General features: G+C 44.1%; 1 protein-coding gene across 4 annotated transcripts in view; it reads right to left on the bottom strand.

Annotated features, from left to right (window-relative positions):
• Positions 1-8855: 8855 nt before the first annotated feature.
• The window catches only part of GNL3L (G protein nucleolar 3 like), a 59400-nt gene continuing 46183 nt past the window's right edge, over positions 8856-22072 (bottom strand). For all 4 annotated transcript variants that reach the window (XM_032331825.1, XM_032331826.1, XM_032331824.1 and 1 more), the window contains 8 exons: positions 20607-20751; positions 17611-17698; positions 16941-17115; positions 16711-16853; positions 16253-16389; positions 14393-14520; positions 10762-10981; positions 8856-9191 (listed from right to left, as the gene is read on the bottom strand). In XM_032331825.1, coding sequence (XP_032187716.1) covers positions 9121-9191; positions 10762-10981; positions 14393-14520; positions 16253-16389; positions 16711-16853; positions 16941-17115; positions 17611-17698; positions 20607-20751 — 1107 coding nt within the window. In that variant the 3' untranslated portion in view covers positions 8856-9120. The remainder of the gene's footprint in view (positions 9192-10761; positions 10982-14392; positions 14521-16252; positions 16390-16710; positions 16854-16940; positions 17116-17610; positions 17699-20606; positions 20752-22072) is intronic.

Raw genomic sequence — 22072 nt, 5'->3', positions numbered from 1 at the left:
TTTCTATACACTAATAATGAAACAGAAGAAAGAGAAATCAAGGAATTGATCCCAGTTATAATTATACCAAAACCCATAAGATACCTAGGAAAAAAACCTAACCAAAGAGGTAAAGGATCTGTACTCTGAAAACTATAGAACACTTATGGAAGAAAGTGAGGAAGACACACAAAAATAGGAAAACATTCCATGATCTTGGAATAGAAGAAAAAATATTTTTAAAATATCTATGCTACCCAAAGCAATCTATACATTATATGAAATCCCAAAAAAATACTGTCAGTATTTTTTACAGAGCTAGAACAAACAATCTTGAAATTTGTATGGATTCAGAAAAGACCCCAAATAGACAAAGGAATGTTGAAAAAGAAAACCAAATCTGGAGGCATCACAATTCTGGGCTTCAAGGTCTATTACAAAGCTATAATCAAGACAGTAAGGTACTGGCACAAAAACAGACACATAGATCAATGGAACAGAATAGAGAACCCAGAAATGGATCCTCAACTCTATGGTCAACTAATCTTTGACAAAGTAGTAAAAAATATCCAACAGAAAAAGTCTTTTCAACAAATGGTGTTGGGAAAATTGGACAGCCACACGCAAAACAATGCAATTGGACCACTTTCTTAGACCATACACAAAAATAAATTCAAAATGGATGAAAGACCTCAATGTGAGACAGGAATCCACCAAAATGCTAGAGGAGAACACAGGCAGCAACTCTTTGGCCTCAGCTGCAGCAACTTCTTTCTAGGCACATCTCTAAAGGCAAAAGAAACAAGAGCAAAAATGAATTATTGGGACCTCATCAATGAATCTTGGAACACTGAAAAAAAATTTAAAAAAAAAAGATAAAATTCTTCTGCACGGCAAAGGAAACCAACAATACTAAAAGGCAACCTAAGGAATGGGAGAAGATACTTGCAAATGATAAATCATATAAGGGACTAGTATCCAAAACTTATAAAGAACTTATTGAACTCAATATTCAAATAACAAAAAGTCCAGTCAAGAAATGGGTGGAAGACATGAACAGACATTTCCTCAAAGAAGACATACAAATGGCCAACAGACACATGAAAAAAATACTCACCATCATTGGCATCAAGGAAATATAAATCAAAACCACAATGAGATACCACCACATACCCATTAGAATGGCTAAAATTAACAGCACAGGAAACAACAGATGTTGGTGAGGATATGGAGAAAGGGGAACACTCTTACACTGATGGTAGGAATGCAAAGTGGTGCAGCCACTGTAGAAAATAGTATGGAGGTACCTCAAAAAGTAAAAAAGACCCTATGACCTAGCAATTGCACTTCTAGTTATTTATTCAAAAGATACAGAAATTGTGATTCAAAGGGGCACATGCACTTCAATGTTTATAACAGCAATGTCCACAAGAGCCAAACTGTGGAATCAGTCCAGACATACATTGGCAGATAAATGGATAACATCGTGGTATATATAGATAAACAATGGAGTATTACTCAGCTATCAAAAGGAATGAAATCTTGCCATTTGGAAGGATATGGATGGAACTAGAGGGTACTCTTCTAAGTGAAATAAGTCAGTCAGAGAAACACAAATACCTATGATTTCACTCATATGTAGAATTTAAAAGATGAAACAGATGAACATAGGGTAATGGAAAGAAAAATAAAATGAAATGAAAACAGAGAGGGAGGCAAACCAAAAGTGACAATGAACTCTAGGAAACAAACTGAGGGTTCCTGGAGGGGAGGTAACTGGGTGATGGACATTAAGGAGATGTAATGAGCACTAGGTGTTATATGCAACTGAAGAATCACTAAATTCTACCCCTGAAACTAGTAATAATGTGTGTGTGTATACTAAATTGAATTTAAATTTAAAAACTTATAAGAGGCAAAGAAGAACAATATATATTGATTAAAAAATAAATTTATCAAGAAGATATTATAAGAGGGAGTCTGGGAAGGTAGCAAAGGATGATGACCCTAAGCTCACCACATCTAGATAACAACCACATAAGTACAACTAACACAGAAAATGAACCAAAGCCTGGCTGAATAGATTCATGGTTAATCATAGAGAAGAGGTCACATTGAAAATGGTAGCAAGGACAGAGTCCCAGTTGGGAACCAAACTACAGCCAAAACTAACCACGAATGAGAGGGACACCACAAGCATGGAGAAGGGAGAATTACAGACCCCACACCAGGCCCCCTAGACATGGTGGACCTGCACTGGGTAGATGAGTCCCCATAACATTTGTCATTGAAAACTAGAGGACTTTAACACCATGATTTTTACAGTTAGTGGAGCATAACACCAGGAACATTAAATATTATCAAGTTTGACCCCAGGAGAGCCAGAGGACAATATGGAACTGAGTGTCCCAACCTAAAGAGGTGGGATAACATTCATCCCCACCAAGACACAGCAGAGAAGCAGAAGGTTGAAAAGCACCTGGGGCACATGAGAATGATATCTATTTACTAATATCATAATATGCACTGGAGGGGCAGGGATCTTTAGGAAACTTCTCCAAAAACAAAAGACCTAGAGGGTATCATTTCTCCTCCTACCCTCAGCTTAGATACCGGAACACCTATGGTACACACCACAAACATTTTCAATAAAGCTTGCTAATATAGCACACCTTGCTCCCGTGTTTTCCTGCTTAATCTTCCCTATCCAACCCACCCCATTCAACAGGAGTCCCTCAAAAGTCCCTCAAAATCTTCATTCTGCAAGCAGCCCCAACAGTGATCAGTACAATTGTAATTTCACTCTTGTCCCTGGAGGAAAGGAAGATAACCACACATACGTTCACCTGCAGCCCCAGCAGTGAGCTAGGGGAAGACATCTGATCTGACTGCTGACCCCACCCACCAAATAAAACCGCACAGAACCAACACGAGGAGAGAGCCCTATAATTCAGGGTTACCACAGCACTGACAACTGGAGGCAGATATCAGGTCTGACCACATTCCCTCTCCAACCAACAAAATCATCTCAGGGGCCAACACAGAAATGACCCTGCAGTTCAACCCAACTGCAATCCTAATAAATCAGTTGAGGGCAGGCATCTGGTCTGACCCAACTACAAGTCCAAGGTGGCCCCACACTGGGCCCTTAACTGCACAAGGACCAAAGCCTGCTCACAACACTCAAAGAAGAACATGTCAGGCAACTAAACTGAAGGGAAACATGGTTCAAACACAACAGCAGGACACATAAAACTTATATAAGAGATACCCAAAATGCTTTTTCTGCATTAGTTGAGAGGACCAGGTGGTTCTTCTCTCTTATTGATTTGTTCTATCACATTGATTGATTTGAGAATGTTGAACCACCCTTGCATCCCAGGGATCAAACCCACCTGGTCATGGTGGATAATCTTTTTAATGTACTGTTGGATCCTACTAGCTAGGATCCTGTTGAGAATCTTGGCATCCATATTCATCAGGGATATTGGTCTGAAATTCTCCTTTTTGATGGGGTCTTTGCCTGGTTTGGGGACCAGGGTAATGCTGTCTTCAAAAAAAGAGTACAGAAGTTTTCCTTCTGTTTCTGTTTCTTTGAAACAGCTTTGGGAGAATAGGTATTATTTCTTCTTTGAATGTAAACATTCAAACATCTGAATCCATCAGATCCTGGGCTCTTGTTTTTTGGGAGGTTTTTGATCATGTCTTCAATCTTGTTACTAGATATTGGCCTATTCAGGTTGTCAATTTCTTCACGTTTCAGTCTTGGAAGTTTATAGGTTCCCAGGAATGCATCCATTTCTTCTAGGTTGCTTAACTTATTGGCATAATAATTTCTGATGATTGTTTCTATTTCCTTGGTGTTGGTGGTGATCTCTGCCCTTTCATTCATAATTTTATTAATTTGGGTCCTCTCTCTTTTCTTTTGGATTAGTTTGGCCAGTGTTTTATCGATCTTACTGATTCTTTCAAAGAACCAGCTTCTAGTTTCGTCGATGTGTTCTACTGTATCTCAAGTTTCTAACTCATTGATCTATACTCTGATCTTGATTATTCCCCTTCTTGTGCGTGGGGTTGGCTAAATTTGTCATTGATTTTTCAGTCCTTTAAGGTATAAAGAGAGTTGTTGTATTTGGGATTTTTCAATTTTTTTGAGCGAGGATTGGATGGCTATGTATTTCCCCGTTAGGACCGCCCTTGCTATATCCCATACGTTTTGGACCAATGTATCTTCCTTCTCATTGGTTTCCATGAATTGTTTAAGTTCTTTGATTTCCTGGTTGATCCAAACATTCTTGAGCAGGATGGTCTTTAGCTTCCAAGTGTTTGAATTCCTTCCAAACTTTCTCTTGTGGTTGAGTTCCAGTTTCAAAGCATTGTGCTCTGAGAACGCCCAGAGAATAATCTCAATATTTTGGTATCAGTTGAGCCTTGATTTGTGACCTAGTATGTGGTCTATTCTGGAGACAGTTCCATGTGCACTCGAGAAGAATGAGTATTGTTGTTTTAGGGTGGAATGTTCTGTAAATATGTATGAGGTACATCTGCTCCAATGTGTCATTCAAAGCTCTTGTTTCTTTATTGATTTTCTGCTTCGATGATCTATTACTGAGACTGGCATGTTAAGATCCCCCACAATTAATGAATTCATATCAATATGACTCTTTATTTTGATTTAACAGTTAGCTTATGTAGTTGGCTGCTCCCATATTGAGGACATATTTACAATTGTTAGATCTTCTTGGTGGATAGACCCTTTAAGAATGATGTAATGCCCTCCTGTATCTCTGACTACAGTCTTTAGCTTAAAATCTTTTTTTAAAGACTTTATTTATTTATTTGACAGACAGAGATCACAAGTAGGCAGAGAGGCAGGTAGGAAGAGAGGAAGGGAAGCAGGCTTCATGCTGAGCAGAGAGCCGGATGCAGGGCTCAATCCCAGGACCCTGGGATCATGATCTGAGCCGAAGGCAGAGGCTTTAACCCACTGAGCCACCCAGGTGCCCCTTTAGCTTAAAATCTAATTTATCCGATACGAGAATTGCTACCCCAGCTTTCTTTTGAGGCCCACTGGCATGAAAGATGATTCTCCATCCCTTCACTTTCACTCTGGATGTATCTTTGGGTTCCAAATGTGTCTCTTATAGAAAGCATATGGACAGATCCTCTTGTTTTGTCCAGTCTGCAACCCTGCACCATTCACCACTGTTGTTCAACATTGTACTAGAAGTCCTAGCGACAGCAATCAGACAACAACAACAAAAATAAATAAATAAAAGGTATTCAAATTGGTGAAGAAGTAAAACTCTCTCTTCGCAGACAACATACTTTATATGGAAAACCCAAAATACTCCACCCCCAAACTACTAGAACTCATACAGCAATTCAGTAGTGTGGCAGGATATAAAATCAATGCACAGAAATCAGTTGCTTTCTTATACATTAACAATGAAAATACAGAAAGGGTAATTAGAGAATCAATTCCATTTACTATGGCACGAAGAACCATAAGATACCTGCGAATAAACCTAACCAAAGAGATAAAGGATCTGTACTCGAGGAACTACAGAACACTTATGAAAAGAAATTGAAGAGGACACAAAAAGATGGAAAAGCATTCCATAGTCCTGGATCAGAAGAATAAACATTATTAAAATGTCTATACTGCCCAGAGCAATCTACACTTTCAATGCTATCCTTATCAAAATTCCACCGGCATTCTTCAAAGTGGTGGAACAAACAATCCTAAAATTTGTATGGAACCAGAAAAGATCCTGAATTGCTAAGGAAGTGTTGAAAAAGAAAAACAAAACTGGGGGCATCACATTGCTTGATTTCAAACTTCACAACAAAGCTGTGATCTTGACCAAGACAGCATGGTACTGGCACAAAAACAGATACATAGATCAGTGGAACAGAGTATAGAGTCCAGATTTGGACCCTCAACTCTACGGTCAAATAATCTTCGACAAAGCAGGAAAAAATATACAGTGGATAAAAGACACTCTCTTCAATAAATGGTGCTGGGAAAATTGGACAGCTATGTATAGAAGAATGAAACTAGACCATTCTCTTATACCATACACAAAGATAAACTCAAAAAGGGTAAAAGACCTCAACATGAGGCAGGAATCTATTGAAATCCTAGAGGAGAACATAGGCAGTAACCTCTCTGACATCGGTCACAGCAACTTCTTTCAAGATATGTCTCCAGGGGCGCCTGGGTGGCTCAGTGGGTTAAAGCCTCTGCCTTCTGCTCAGGTCATGGTCTCAGGGTCCTGGTATCGAGCCCCACATCAGGCTGTCTGCTCAGCAGGGAGCCTGCTTCTCCCTCTCCCTGCCTCTCTGCCTACTTGTGATCTCTCTCTGTCAAATAAATAAAATCTTAAAAAAAATATATGTCTCCAAAGTCAAAGGAAACAGAAGCAAAAATGGGATGTCATCAAGATCAAAAGCTGCTTCACAGCAAAGGAAACACAAAGAGGCAACCCACGGAATGGGAGAAGATATTCGCAAATGACGCTACAGACTAAAGGCTGATAGTCAAGACCTATAAAGAACTCCTCAAATTCAACACACAAAAAACAAATAATCACATCAAAAAATGGGCAGAAGACATGAACAGACACTTCTCCAAAGAAGACATACAAATGGCTATCTGACACATGAAAAAATGTTCATCATCACTAGCCATCAGGGAAATTCAAATCAAAACCACACTGAGATACCACCTTACCCCAGTTAGCATCACAAAAATTAACAAGACAGTAAACAACGTGCGTTGGGAGAGGATGTGGAGTAAGGGGAACCCTCTTACACTGTTGGTGGGAATGCAAGTTGGTGTGGCCACTTTGGAAAAGTGTGGAGGTTCCTTAAGAAATTAAAAATAGAGCTACCCTAGTACCCCGCAATTGCACTACTGGGTATATACAAAGATACAGATGTAATGAGAAGGGCCATCTATACACCAATGTTCATAGCAGCAATGGCCACAATCGCCAAACTGTGGAAAGAGCCAAGATACCCTTCAACAGATGAGTGGATAAAGAGGATATGGTTCATATATACAATGGAGTATTTTGCCTCCATCAGAAAGGATGAATACCCTACTTTTGTATCAACATGGATGGGACTGGAGGAGATTATGCTGAGTGAAATAAGTCAAGCCGAGAAAGTCAATTATCATAGGATTTCACTTGTGGAACGTAAGGAATAGCAGGAGGACATTTGGAGCAGGAAAGGAAAAGTGGATTGGGGGAAATAGGAGGGGGAGATGAACCATGAGAGACTATAGACTCTAAGAAACAAACTAAGGGTTTTTGGAGGGGTGGGGGGGTGGGGGCATGGGTGAGCCTGATGGTGGGTATTAAGGAGGGCATGTATTTCATGGAGCACTGGGTGTGGTGCATAACCAATGAATCTGGGAACACTGAAAAAATAAATTTAAAAAATTCAAAAAATAAGAAAACTATACCATCATGAACAGTGGAGGTGTGGGAATAGCAGTATAAGAATTAAGGGATTTAGTTGACAATAAAATGAAATTAAATGTGAAAAAAACTGAAAAAAGAGTGTATTTAAAGGGCTTGATAATAGAGGCTGGCACACAGTAGGTGCTTAATCAATGTTAAGGTGACAGTACAATGCAGAGGAAAGAATCTGCACATAGCTTTTTATCACATCTGGGTTCCAATCCTGGTACCAACATTTAATGTTTTGGTTATGTCCAAACAGCTTCCTGAGCCTGTTTGTCTTTCATATGGGGAAACTAATCCCTGGGAGAACTGTATTGAGGGTTAAAGGAGCTAACAGGTTTTTGGGGTTTGGTGCAATTTGTGCTCAAGTAGTACTTAATTCTCTTCTTTGGCTGCCATAGAATGCAGGAGTGGGCTGCACTTCCCTGCCAATCAGCCTGCAGCCAAGTGCTCCAGTCCATCATGTGGTTCTGATTTTAGAATTTGAACAGGTAGAACACCTGGGTTGCTCAGACAGAAGCATCTGCTTTTAGCTCAGGTCATAATCCCAGAGTCCTGGGATCCAGTCCTGCATTGGGATCCTTGCTCAACAGGGAACCTGCTTCTTCCTTTGCTTGCCGCTCCCCCTGCTTGTGCCTGTGCTCTCTCTGACAAATAAAGTCTTTTTAAAAATTGAATAGGTAAATTAGCAGTGACATCATGAGTAAAGAGTAAGATGATGTGGACGTTTGGAGTAGGGGGAAAGAGTAAAGTGATCTAACAGCCACTCCCTTCAAATGTGCTCAGTTTCAGTTAGATTATGTCAGCTAACGCACCCCAATACAGAAGTTCCCTTGAGGATGTAGGCTGTGAATAAATGGTACCAGAACCCTTCTGAATCATGGAATTCAAACACTGGTCCTGGATGAGAAGTGGTCATGGAAGGGTGGGGCCCAGCCAGAGTGCTTCAGTTCAAGGGCTCCTCCAACCCAATGTGCCTAAAAATGCCCCAAGGTATGATTTGCCCCTAACACATCTAGCCACAATACCAACACACACCTTGTTTTCCTTTCATGCAAACACCGTAGCACTTACAACAACCAGCCAGCCTTGTTTTCTTCCCTCTATCCCTGCCCCAGGCCCTTTTAGAGACAAGGCTCATCACTATTCCCCCTACCATCACTGCCACCCAGATGGGGACCTGCAGACTTGGTGGAAGATGTATAGCCTACAGCCCATCACAGGAATGTCTTGCCACTGAGATCTGTTGCACACTGATAAAGAAATAATCACCCTGCCAGGGAATCCCCCCACCCAGGTCTACCAGCAGCCTCGCCTCTAGTTGTACATTTAACTGTCCAAGACGGTTTTGTGAGAGTTACTCCTCAAACCAGACCAACCTACAGGATGAGGGACAAATCGTTAGCATCAGGGATCTGATGGTAATTTTATTTCTCTTGTAAAACAGAGTAGGGGTTAAATAAAGGATATGGGGTTTGCTAGTCCAGTGACTCTGAACTCTTTTTTTCTTTGAACAATGAAAGGGACAGTGAGAAGGGGCATGGTGGATGAAGAGGTTTTTTTTTAATATGCAGGTATTTCAGGGAGACGCACACCATTCCATCTGTATTCCCCCATCCCACTGGAACTGGTGCTTGGAGGGACAAGAGGGGGTGAGACTAGTTGATCAGTCATCAGTGTTGCCAGAGAGGTCGAGGACAGACATCATGGAATCAGACAACTTGCTGGCGAGTTTATCTGCAGATGGAGAAATACAGGTAGTCACTTGGTGGCTGGCTTGCCAACAGAACGCCCACAGGAGCTGGCCTAGAGCTACCCTGGTCTATATCAAACTCCCAAACTGGCTCACTTACTCCCAAGACCAAACAACAAAACAACTGGGTGGGGGGTATTAGCAGCCAGCATGCAATCTCACAGGTAGACCCATCTGCCTACCTGTGAAATGCTCACCCCAATATAGCTTCTATATCAGAGTGTCAGACTCACTGGTCTCCCAAGTATTTTTATCCCTTCCTAGTATCCAAACAGCAATTTTCTTTTACTGCGTTGAACTTAGCACTCTGTCATTACCCTTAAAGCTCTCATAGCAAAGGGGCAGCATGGAAGTAGGGACTTTAAGCCTAAATGCTCACCTCCCATCCTCTAGCCATACCCTACTGTCCCTCAGGGTTCCCCTCAGACATAACCTCCTCCAGGAAGCCCTCTCTGATCACCCCTACCCCACCACAATCCAGGTTAGGTTCACCAGGATGAGTTAGGTTTCCTCACTCTGCTTTCTGTGTCTGTGAATACTCCGTGTTGCCAATGTCTGTTTTCTTATTTCCTCCTCACTCTCTTATAGCAAGACCAGGAGTTCAAGGGTAATTCATCTCTGGATTTCCAGTACTCAGTGTGAAACCAGGCCAAGGGCAAAGAATTGGACTTCTGTGGTCAATGCTACGTTTACATTTTGGCTCCATTAAATAGCAGTTGTTTTACCTTGAGTGTGTCAATTAATGTCTCTGGGCCACAGTTTTCTCACATACCAAATGGGGATAATACTTGCAGTGAGTTAAAGATTAGTGGAACATGAAGACCTAAGTTAGCCAACTACACAACAGACCACCATTAAAATGAAGGAGGAAGTTCTTTTGTGAACTGCCATTAAATGGAAACATGATGTGGCAAAACTGTATGTTCAGGTGACTAGTGTTTGCATAGAAACAGAGGACAAAAAATATAGATATAGAGATATTTGCCTGTGTACCTATCTCAGAAATGAGATAGAAGAAATTAACTGGTCACTCTGTGAAGAGGTCTAGATGACTGGGAGATTGGGAGGAGAAAAACATTTTGCTGTATATCCCTTTGTACCTTTTGAATTTTGAGTATATCACCTAAGGATATAGTAAACATAACATAGAACCCGTAAGCTTCCCAACATAGAGAAAGCAGCTAAGAAATAAATGGTGGCTATTTGACACATAGACTAGGCCAATGGTTCTCCAAGTATGGTTCCCAGAAAAGCAAATCAGCATCAATCAGGAACCAGTTAGCAACACAAATTCTTGGGCCCAATGGCCAACATACTCAATCAGAAACTCGGGGGGGGGGGGTGCTCAGAACTCTGTGTTTTAACAAGCCATCTAGGCAATTCTAATAATGAGTAAAGTCTGAGAACCACTATGCTAGTAGGTGAGTCCCCTAACCCATCCCTGTCCCTTAACTAGGGTTAGCCTGGCACTGGACACATTCAGGAGCTCCTAATCGGGCCCAAGTGGGCGCTTTTTGGAGCATGCGAAGGAGGGGTATGATCAGATGTCCCCACCGGTACGCTTCTGCATCTTCTTCTTATTCTTCAGGGCAGAAGCAAGAGCCTGGCCCTGCTGCAGGGGATCGGTCTCCATGATCCTCTGCAGCACTGGGCGGCGGTCCACAGGGCAAATGTCCACTGTGCTACTCTTCCTGGGGTAGTGATCCACATTGCGTTTCGCCCACCCCATCTGATGTCGGTTCGGATTGGTGCAATACCCAGTGAGATCTCCAATCTGGAGAGAGAGAGGACAACAGTTAGGTCTGGGCCCCTAGAGTACCGCCAAGACTTCTGCAGAGGAGACAGGTTTGGTTAAGAATAGGAAGCCTAGAGCCACACAGAACTAAGCTCCAAGTGTGGCTCCATCACCAACTAGAAGGTGCTTAGTTAATTTCTCAGCTGTAGCTGGCTCATCTGTCAAATGGGGTAGACAATGGGTAGCTTACATGGCTTTTGCAAGAATAAAGTAAAGAAGCAGGGTTACTTGATCAATGACGGTTGGTATTATCCTTTTCTCAAGTGACCCTACAAAGTCTTACTCAATTTAAAAGTATTTTCCATTTTTCTCTCATTGAGTAAATTTATTTACTTATTTATAATTTTATTGTTATGTTAGTCACCATACAGTGCATCATTAGTTTTTGATGTAGTGTCTCATGATAGTATTTTCTGATGCCTATTCTGTGCCCAGCTCTATGTGGGGAAATGGAGAAACGAGTCAAATGCAGTCCCATCTTTGAGAAGCAACCAGTCTAAAGAGGATACAACCAACCAATACCACAAACCAAGTTAGAGTTTGTTAAGTGCACACCAGAAAGACACAGCGTTAAGTGGCAGAGGTTTTAGAGAAGGCGGTGATCAATATGCTTCTACTGATGGGAAGGTCATTCCTGACCATGAACAATGGAAAAGCACAGAAAATAGCTGGGCATGCAAAAGGGTGCCTGTCTGGCTGGAGTACATGTGGGTACACATGGATGGTAAAAGCAAACATTGATAGAAAGTTCACGGTGTCCATATATATGGACACATATACAAACTCATTACTTCTGCAACAGTGCTATGACAAACAAAGCACCTAAGGTCACAGAGCTAGCAAACAGGAATAAGTAAGAACCCTAGCAGTGAGGCTTATACTAATGTATGGCTACTCATTACACTATGATGGGGAAAAGGCAAGGCTACCACACTATACAACTCTGGGGCTGCAGCAGAGAGCACCATTCACAATATGGCACACCTAAATGGTTATCTCTCAGAGTTGTACAAGGAAGTGGCCCTGCTCAGGTTCCCTGAACCTGAGTCTGGAACCTATAGCATAGAGCGGGGAACTACTCTAGGTCCCTAAGGAAAAACGGTATGCTCTGGGGCTTATGGGATCACTGAGAAATACTACCAGACAGACTTAAGCACACAACTTTACACTGGTTTTCCTGTAAGCACCAGGGGAATCTTGAAAACTATGAGAATGAGAATGGCATGTCACCACCACACTGCAGGCTTCATCATCTTGCACAGAATATAGGGTGACAGTTTCCTTCCTATGCACCCCCCCACCTCCACCCCAGTCCCTTTCTTCCCAACCTGATTTTTACTGTGGCTGCCAGAGTGAAAGTGCCTTTTTTTTTTTAAGATTTTATTTATTTATTTATTTATTTATTTATTTGAGAGACAGAGAGAGAGCAAGCATGAGTCTGGGGGGAGGGGGAGGAGGATAGAGGGAAAGGAAGCCTGATATAGAACGCTATCCCAGGACCCCAGGATCATGACCTGAGCCACAGGCAGATGCTTAACTGACTAAGCCACCCAGGAGCCCCCTGAGTGTGTGTTCTAATACATGATGACTATGTCGTTTCCTTGCTTAAGAAAGCCTTCCAGATATTGTGGAACCATCAAAAATAAAGGATGGCTCTTCAGTAATCATGGGGCACAATCTACAAGATAAATTTGTAAGTGAAATAAGCAAAGTGCTGAATACAACTAGCATGCTATTATTTGAATTAAAATAGATCTATCTCTGTATAAGTATATATGCATGTGCATGAAAGAAAGAATAGCTATGAAAAAGACATTCAAGTCTGTGAATAGTGAGTGCCTTCAAGGAGGGGACAAGGCAGCTGGGAGACAGCTGCAGAAGAGAAAGTTACTTTTCACTGTATCCACTTTAGTATCTTTTAAATTTTATACCACGTACACATACTACCTAGTCAAAAAATAAATAAAAGGTATCTTTTTTTTTTTTTTTTTTTTTAAGGGAGCCCGATGTGGGGCTTGATCCCAGGACCCTGGGACCATGACCTGAGCCAAAGGCAGATGCTCAACAACTGAGCCACCCAGGCTCCAAAAGGTATCTTTTTTTATAAAAAATATAAAATATGAAAAACATTTTAAATAAACAAAATGGGGGAAAAACAGAAAACCCTTTGACAGAAAAAAACAACCAATTGTCAGTGTTTTCCTAACACCCCTGGTTTAAGGTCTAACTCAAGGACTGCTATGATCTGATTCCAGATTCATCTCTCCTTGCCTCCACTGTCACTCCAACCACCCCATAGTACAAACGTTTCCCCAAAACACCACTCTCTCTCCTCTTTGGGTCTCAGCATAAGCACCATCCAAGCTTCTGGCCACGGGCCGCTGCCTGACTCATCCAGAGAATTCCTCAGCCTCCAAGAAGTAGCACAAGGATCAAGGCCTTCAGGGAGACTTCCCTGACCCACAAGTAGTACAGGTTAGGGCCCGTGGATCCATGCTTTCCCAGCCTCTGCCCTCACCCCTAGTCTGCGTGTCTCCTGTAACAGTGCAGAGGTCTGTATGTAAAACCTATTGAACTGTGACCTCCTGAAGGGCATAGATAGGGAGACTGGCAGAAGCAGCTGAAAAAGCCTCCAGGAATCATAAGCAGGCATACTGACTTGATTTGATCACAGAGGTACTGCGGAGCCATGACAGGTGAGGTGACATGGCCAGACTGTGCAATTAGAAACCATGGCACATATGTTGAGGTGAGAAAGGGTTAGAAACTTGGACTAGGCTTATAGAAATGGCAGGGACTATAAGAAGCTGATAGCTTCTCAACAGACATAGGAGGGAGAAGCCACAGGACTTGTTGACTGACCATCTGGTATACTGGATGCTAGCTGGAGGGAAGAGTCAGGGGTACCTAGGTTTGCAACTTGAACAACTGAACGGGGATACCTGTTTTCTAGGCTGGAGCCAGGATGGAAAAGCTACTTGAGAGAGCATGCCTCCTCCTTGGACCTGCCATTGCCTGGTAAAGGATGCACACACCTGATGCCCACAGGGCCCACGGGGAGTGAATGAATGACCTACATTCCCCACCCTTACAGGCATACCTTGTAGAAGCCAGGCAGAAGGGACCAACTACTCCCCAGAGCCCTGGGTAGAGGAGAGGGTTACCAGGAAGAAAGGGGACGGGGGGCGCCTGGGTGGCTCAGTGGGTTAAGCCGCTGCCTTCGGCTCAGGTCATGATCTCAGGGTCCTGGGATCGAGTCCCACATCAGGCTCTCTGCTCAGCAGGGAGCCTGCTTCCTCCTCTCTCTCTCCTGCCTCTCTGCCTACTTGTGATCTCTGTCAAATAAATAAATAAAATCTTTAAAAAAAAAAAAAGAAAGGGGACGGGTACCTTGTACACAGTGGTTTTATTTTCCATGGCATCTGCTATTTTCATCATCGGAGAATGGAGCCACTTAATCTCCATTTCGAGTGGGTCCATGTCACCCAACAGTTCATCTGCTTCTCCAGTGGCCAAGCCTTTAAAACAACCAACACCACTGTCAGAGCCTAACTCCTCCCTGCTGCCAGGCCCCCTGCCAGTGCCCCCACCAACCCGTTCAGGCCTCAGTGGAAAGGATATGTGGACACTGCCCAAGGGAGTTGGGAGAGAATGCTCCTTCATTCCTGATGGGAGGCCACATGACAAAGGATTAAAGACATGGGTCTTGCCATAGGGCTTTCGCCTGCTGGGAGCTGATCTTGGAGCCTTAGCTTCCTCAACAAGAAAATAAGAATACCACAAGCCTATGACATGGGGCTGCTGTCACAGCAGAGGATACCTGAAACATACTGGCCTGAGACAGCAGCCACTGGGTTTCTGTCCGAGGACGAGGCCTCTCTCCCCTTCCCTCTGGCCCCTTGCCTGGAGCTGGCCTCCACTGCAAACCATTAATGTACACATTGCCCTGGGCCCATGCTATCCTCCCCCCTACTTCTAAACTTTGTTCCCATCCCCTTCCTCTAATTCCTACTCACTCTTCAAGATCCAACACTAGGGCCAACTCCCCTAGGAAACTCTCATTAACCTCTCCCTCTCCTCAATTTTCCAGACCTCAATCTTTTGCCAAAGCACGTTCTCAGAGATGAAGCCCCTCTTGCCCTCACATGCAACCAGGGTCAAGCATCATCATAGGAACACGCACTCTAATTCATCCCAACTACCCACATGGTAGAAGAGAGAAGTAAAATTCAGAAAGAGAATGGACCTGCCAGAAGCCATCTGGGGAATAAAGTCTGAAGCAGGCAAGTCCTCTTGTCCTCATCTGTAATCTAAGGACACTAGAAGGCCCTGAGAAGGAAAGCTAGTGGCCCTTAAGAGAAACCAGAAGCCAGGCCAGCCAGGGCTACTTCCAATGCCCGTATGTCCACAGACAGGCCCAGAGAGCACAGGGCACCTTTCTGAGGTGGGGTAGAGAAGGAAGGAGAAGCCATAAGCCAAAGTCGCAGATGGTAGTACCTGAAGAGAACAAATTTCCTATAGGAGTTTCTCAAAGCCACATCTCTGTACCCCAGCAAGTGATCACCATAATAACAACTAATATTCACCAAACACACACTCAAAGCCAGCACTGCTGTGTTTTTACATATTAAGTTAATCTTCATGACCATCTTACTGGGTGAGTGCTACTGTCTCCATTTTATAGATGATGCCATTGAGACTTGGAGAAATGAAGTAATGTATGCAGCATCACAGAGCTAACAGGAAACAAAACTTGAATTTAACTCCAGGCAGTCCATTCTTTTATCCACTTAGCTACTCCAGGCTGGGACAGTCTTAGACTACAGGGCAGAAGAGCTGCTTTAAATACTACCTCTGCCTGCCACTGACCATGCACCATTCAGGAAATACCAGCTTTCTGTGACTCCAGTGCCTCCCCACCAATGGGGGGTGAGAACAAAACTCTAGGAATAGACATGCAGTACCTGAGACAAAGCTTAGAGCAGCGAAGGGGTTTTGGAGTCCACTCCAGGTCCCAAGAGATGGGGAAAGGACCCTCAAATTTCCTGAGCACCTCACTGTGTACACAGTACTTTGCAGACTTTCTTTCCTATCTACCAAGAGTCCACAACCACCCACATGGCCCAGGTTAGAATTCTCCACCTTGTGGAAGAAAACATTAAGCTTAGAGTTGGTTAAATAACTTTCTATGTGCCTCCCACCTAGGGCAAGCAAAGTACCAGGCAGGCCAGTCCACTGGCCCCTACTTACATTCCATGGTGTCTTCATTGGCCTGCTCAGTATCCTCAATGTCAAAGACTTCAGTCATCTCCTTAATGATCTCAGCACTGAGATGGGCAGGCAGAGTGTGAGTGGCAGGTGGGAGTGTATAGAAGCTGATCTTCCCGCTGCATTGGGAGATAGGAGGAAACTGGCAATGTCATTAAGAGAACAAATGACCAATCAAAGAGAGGATGAGTTCCCAAGTCATAAACGATGAAGAACAAGGAAAACCCACAGTAGCTTCCAAACAGTAAGAAGCTGACTTGCTGAATAGTCACTGGCCACAAATTCCAAATGGGGACATGATCTGGAGCTTTGGCCTTCCCCTGACCCAGGAAACAGGATGCCAGGCTGCCCCACCACTGCAATAAACAGAGATGCACCCTCCCCACTTTGTGGAACCTGACTCTCCACATGTCTACCCTCACCCCTAGCCTTCTCCTCACCTCACCCAGTCAGCCAAAACAGCTTTGGCTGCCTGCTCCTGACTGTATATGCCTCCCTTCTTTTTCTTCCCCAAGCGGTGAGCCACCGCAGTCAGAAAGTGCTCAGTAGTCTGGAACCCAGAGATGCCATAATAGTTGGAAATCTGGTGAAGAGAGAATGAAAAATAAAACATGAGGAAAAATGAAGGGCCCTTGGAGCTGAGCAAGGCACGAGCAAGAGTCTTCTGTACCTCCTCCAGGTTACAGCGTTGGAGGATGGTCTCTACCGGGGTCACAGGGTCTATCAACTTCTGCACGTGGACACAGTTGCGCAGGATGGTGCCCACCTCTGAGTTCGGTCCTGGGACAATGCCTGGGGCATCCAGCAGCCGAATGAACTTGTCCAGATAGACCTCCTGCATGAATCTAGGACAGGGAAGAGGAGCTAAGAGAGACTGCAAGGCACTTATGAGCTGGGATGTATCTGGTATCCCCTAGGTCCCAGGCACACAGCTGGGAGAGGGGCGAAGGGCAAACAGCACACTGATGAAGATGGAGAGATGCGGGCCTAGGGGCTCTGGGGCCTATAGACCTGGGACTAATGCTCCTCTAGTCCCTGCCACTGGTGACTAAGCTGCAGGACTGTGAGCAAGCTCCTGATTCTCTGAGCCTCCGCTGCCCTATCCAGGAAGTGGAGTTGCTTACCTATAGCCCCATCTTGCTTGGCTAAGAGACTTCAAGGAGCTGTACCAGATCAAGGAGGTGTACCAGATCAATGAGGACTATTAGTGAGACTCCCGTGCCCAGGGAAGAATCAGAGGCTGGGCCAAGATAAGAAGAAGGGCAGGGGCTGAGGACATGATAAACGGGGGAACAGTATAGTCAAGGAGCTGTGGAGCTGGGGAGCAGGGAGGTGCTTACTTGGTGATGCCAGGAACGGCTCCCACACTGCATGCACGGCTGCGCTTCAGGCTATTGATCAGGCTGCTCTTCCCAACATTAGGAAGACCTACAAAGGAGTGGCAGATGACTCAGGCCAGGAAGGGCCCTCAGGAGCATTTGGGCCAGCCTGTATGTGGGCAGCACAGGAAGGGACAATGACCAAGCTATGGGGAAGCCAAAAACAGAGACTGGCCTCCTGCCTTCCCATCCCAGACCCTGACCAAGCCCCAACATGGCCTACCTACCCTTTTCCTCCATTTGTGAGCATACTGGGTAGACAAGTCCCTCTCTCAGTAATGACACTCACCTCCCACTTACAACCAGCCTGGGAAAGGTGCTCAACGCAAGGCCTCTGTAACACGATCCAACAGAAGGCAGACATGAAGAAATGTCTGCGGAACAGAGAACCATCTGTCCTGATGTAAAATTCACCTGGTGGGGAGTGGGAGAGCCCTCTCCAGAGGGCTGAACCACTGTCTGCCCGTGGTGTATGCTTTCTGTTCAAGCACCTATGAGTACCTCCAGGCCTGTGGATGTCTTTGTGGGCCACCCCCTCACCAGGTCTCTTGTTCTCACCATTCTCTGTATGCCAGAATTTATGCACATAATGCTCTTTTTAAGATTTTATTTATTTGAGAGAGCGAGAGAGAGAGAGCACTAGCACAGGGGCGGGGGGACAGAGGCAGAGGAAGAAACGAACTCCACACTGAGCAGGAAGCCTGACATGGGGCTGGATCCTAGAACCCTGGGATCCTGAGCTGAGGGCAGATGCTTAAGCGACTGAGGCACCCAGGTGCCCCCACAGACAACTCTCTTATGGATGATGGATGTGTCTATGTGTGTGTATCCCCCATGTGTGGAAGTCTCTGCACATCAATGTATATGTGTGTGTGTGTGTGTATGTGTATGTGCATGTGCACATCTCTTGGTTGTTCTCATTCTAAATATTACTCTTTTTTCTATGTTTACTTTCTCCCGCTCAGTCTTTTCCTCTACCATGTATTTCTTTCTCTGCATAGCTCTATCTATGCACCTTACTCTACTGGTTTTTCTCTTTGTCTCTCATTCTGGCTGTTGACCTTTCTGATTCTCCCCACCCCATCAATTCTGCCTGCCCCTCTTTTTATTTTTTGCTTTTTTAAATTTAAATTCAATTAATTAACATATAAGGTATTATTAGCTTCAGAAGTGGAAGTCAGTGATTCATGGTTCTTACATAATACCCCGTGCTCATTACATCCCGTGCCCTCCTTAATGCCCATCACCAGTACTCCATCCCGCCCACCACCGCCCCTCCAGCAAATCTGTTTGTCTCCTATGATTAAGAGTCTCTTATGGTTTGTCTCCCTCTCTTACTTCGTCTTGTTTTATTTTTTCCTCTCTTCCCCTATGATCCCCTATTTTGTTTGTTAAATTCCATGTATCAGTGAGATCATATGATAATTGTCTTTCTCTGATTGACTTATTTCACTTAGCATAATAGCTTCTAGTGGCAAGATTTCATTTTTTTAAATTCTGTCCCTCTTTGCCAATTTCCCTCAGTCTCTCTCTGTTTCTTCTCTCCATGGGCTTGTCTCTGTTTGTATGCCTCTCTGCACATGTTTCACTGTGCTTCCTTCTATCTCTGTCTGTATATCCCTAGCCTTCCCTGTCTCTATTTCTCTGTGAATATGTATTGATCTCATCATAGACACGTTTGTGTATTTGACTCCCTCTGTGACTCTAGGGATGTGACTGAGTCTGAAGGTCCAGTGTATCTGAGCACACGTGTCTCTCTGTGCCTTTATTTGCTTGCAAGAAACAGAGTTGGGGTGAGTACGTGCAAAGGACTTGGGTCTGCATGTGTGTTGCCTCTGGGTCTGGACATATCTGCACAAGTGTGGATCTGTACATATATTTGTGGATCTGTATGTGTTTGTAGGACTGTGTGTGTTCCTCTATGTCTACCTCTTTGTTCTGGTTCCTTCCCTGTGCACCACTCTCGGAATCTGTCTATCTGTGTCTGCCTATCTCTCCATTGTTTCTCTTGAAGGATTTTATTTATTTGTCATAGAGAGAGCGAGAGAGTGTGAGCACAAGCCAGGGGAGTGGCAGGCAGAGAGAGAAGCAGGCTCCCCGCTGAGCAACGGGTCCAATGTTGGACTTGATCCCAGGACCTAATCATGACCTGAGCTCAAAGTAGATACTAAACCAACTGAGCCACCCAGGTGTCCCTCTCTCATTGTTTCTTTGGTTTGTCTGTCTGCCTCTCTACATGCATAAAGTATCTAGCCCTCTTATGTCTCTCTCTGTAGGTCTCTATATCCTTCTGGTATGTTTTTGTGATCATTACCTCCCTCTCTTGGCATGCCTCTGTCGTTTAAATCCATCTTTCCTTTCCACTCCTCACCAATCCCATCATTTCCCAGTTCATTTTCTATGTCTGTTCAGGTCTGTATATCTCTACCTTTTTCTCAGTATCCAGCTCTCCCCAGTATCCTTCTCTTTTGGCTTTACTTCCTCTCCCTGACAGTCTATCTCTGCTTCTCTCAATTTCCCTCTTCTCTCTCCCATTATCCTTCCCTCAGTGCCCTGGGTTCCAGACATGCTCCGGTATGAGTATTAGCTCTACCTTGTCTCACACAAGGCTGCTCCCCACAAGTCCCTTTCCCTTCTCTGGGCCTTAGTGTTCTTATCTGTCAAAGAGATATGTTCACTCCTCCTTTCCACCACCCACAGCTCTGGTAGGATGAGATGGCACCAAATCCAAGCACAACCCTATGTTATTTGGTCCATGGTTCTAACACTCAACATATGGTGGTGACTCTCAGTATGCCTTCCTATGTTCACCAATACATATTACAAATCACAAAACAGTTCCTGAACTGCTCCTCTCTTCCCCAGAGGGGTAACACAAAGCTCCCAGAATCCTTTGCCCAGTGAAACCCCTACCCAAGGAATAGGACTGGGCCCCACAACCTCCCCACAGGTCTTACCCACAACACCCACACGGATATGGGTGCGCACTTCACCAAGGCGGCAATAGTTCCCCAAAACCCTCATGAGGTTTTCAGCTCCAAAGCAGGCTTTGCTTTTCAGCAGTGATTCAGAGGCCTGATCCACTGGAACAGTGCAACGATTCTGGAAAACGAGGGGTATTACAGAAGAGGCATCAGGTGGGAAATGCAGTCTGAGTCCAGATTTCCAGCTTTCAGTGAAACTTTCAGGGCCACCTCCCTGTTATCTCCAAAATCCCCAAGGCTGAAGCAGAGGGCTTCTCACACAGGCCCTGAATATCTACCATCTCCCTGCTTGTACAAGGCCCATTTTTCCACTGTCATTGCGTCTTCAGTCTTCTCTGTCCCTGCCTCTCTCTAGACACACGTATCTCTTGCCTCCCTCAGCATGGAAAGGATGGCACCCTGGCCTCTTGTCAGGCCGGGTTTGAGTTCCAGCTCTGCCTCTTACAGATGTATGTGCATCAAATCCTCCCCTTCTCTGGGGCCCAGTGCCCTCATCCACAAAACAGGGACACTGCCTTCCCTGCCTGTGGTGGGAAGACAGTCTCTGGCCCACAGCCTACCTTCTCTTATTTCCTCACTTAAGACAAGGCCATTTCAGCTTCCATCTCCTTACTCCTGATGTCACATCCTCTGCCCAGAATGCCTTTCTACCCCCTTCTCTTTCCTTACCCACCACAGCATTGCAAAATAGGAATTAAGCTAAATATCCATCAGTAATAAACAGGCTAAGGAAACAGATCCTTAAAGTGGAATACAAATGAAAGAGAGCTGTTAGAAAAGGATGCTCATCACATTTCTGCCATTGAGAAGGCTAAAAATTATAAATAAGGTTATCAGGTTCTCCCAAATGAGTAAAGATTAAAATGCTTAATGATATCAGTGTTGGAAAGGATGTAGGGAAATAAGCCCTCTCACACATTCGTCTACCCCAGTCGTAGGAAGATAAACTGGTACAGCCACTGGAAGGGAGGCAATTTGTCAGTTGTCTAGGAAAATGTAAAATACATAGCCACTCCACCTCTCAGTATCCAACCTATATAAACACTCATCTACCAGCCAAGATAACATATGCAAGGGTATGTGCTAAAGTACTGCTTTAATGGTTAAAAATTGGAAACTAATTTTATTTAGCAACAAAAAAGTACATCTCTATTTTAAAAAATCTGCCAAGGTCAAGGGGGAAAGCCAGCCCTAGAATGACACACAGGAAACTCCCAAACACTTCCTTCTCCTTACACATACATCTACATATATATAAAGCACAGAAAAAGATCTGAAAGGATATACACCAAGCTAACAACAGTGGTTACATCTGCGTATGGATAAAGGAGCCTAGAATTGAGAGTAATGATAAAAAATATTAAAGCTGTCTGTAATTGCTTTTACTTCTTCTATTTTATGTTTTCATAAAGAGTAAGTTCTACACCTAGAGCAAAGTT

Source organism: Mustela erminea, chromosome X (genome assembly GCF_009829155.1).
Source record: "Mustela erminea isolate mMusErm1 chromosome X, mMusErm1.Pri, whole genome shotgun sequence".
Classification (NCBI taxonomy): domain Eukaryota; kingdom Metazoa; phylum Chordata; class Mammalia; order Carnivora; family Mustelidae; genus Mustela; species Mustela erminea.
This window is presented reverse-complemented; position numbering and strand designations above follow the sequence as displayed.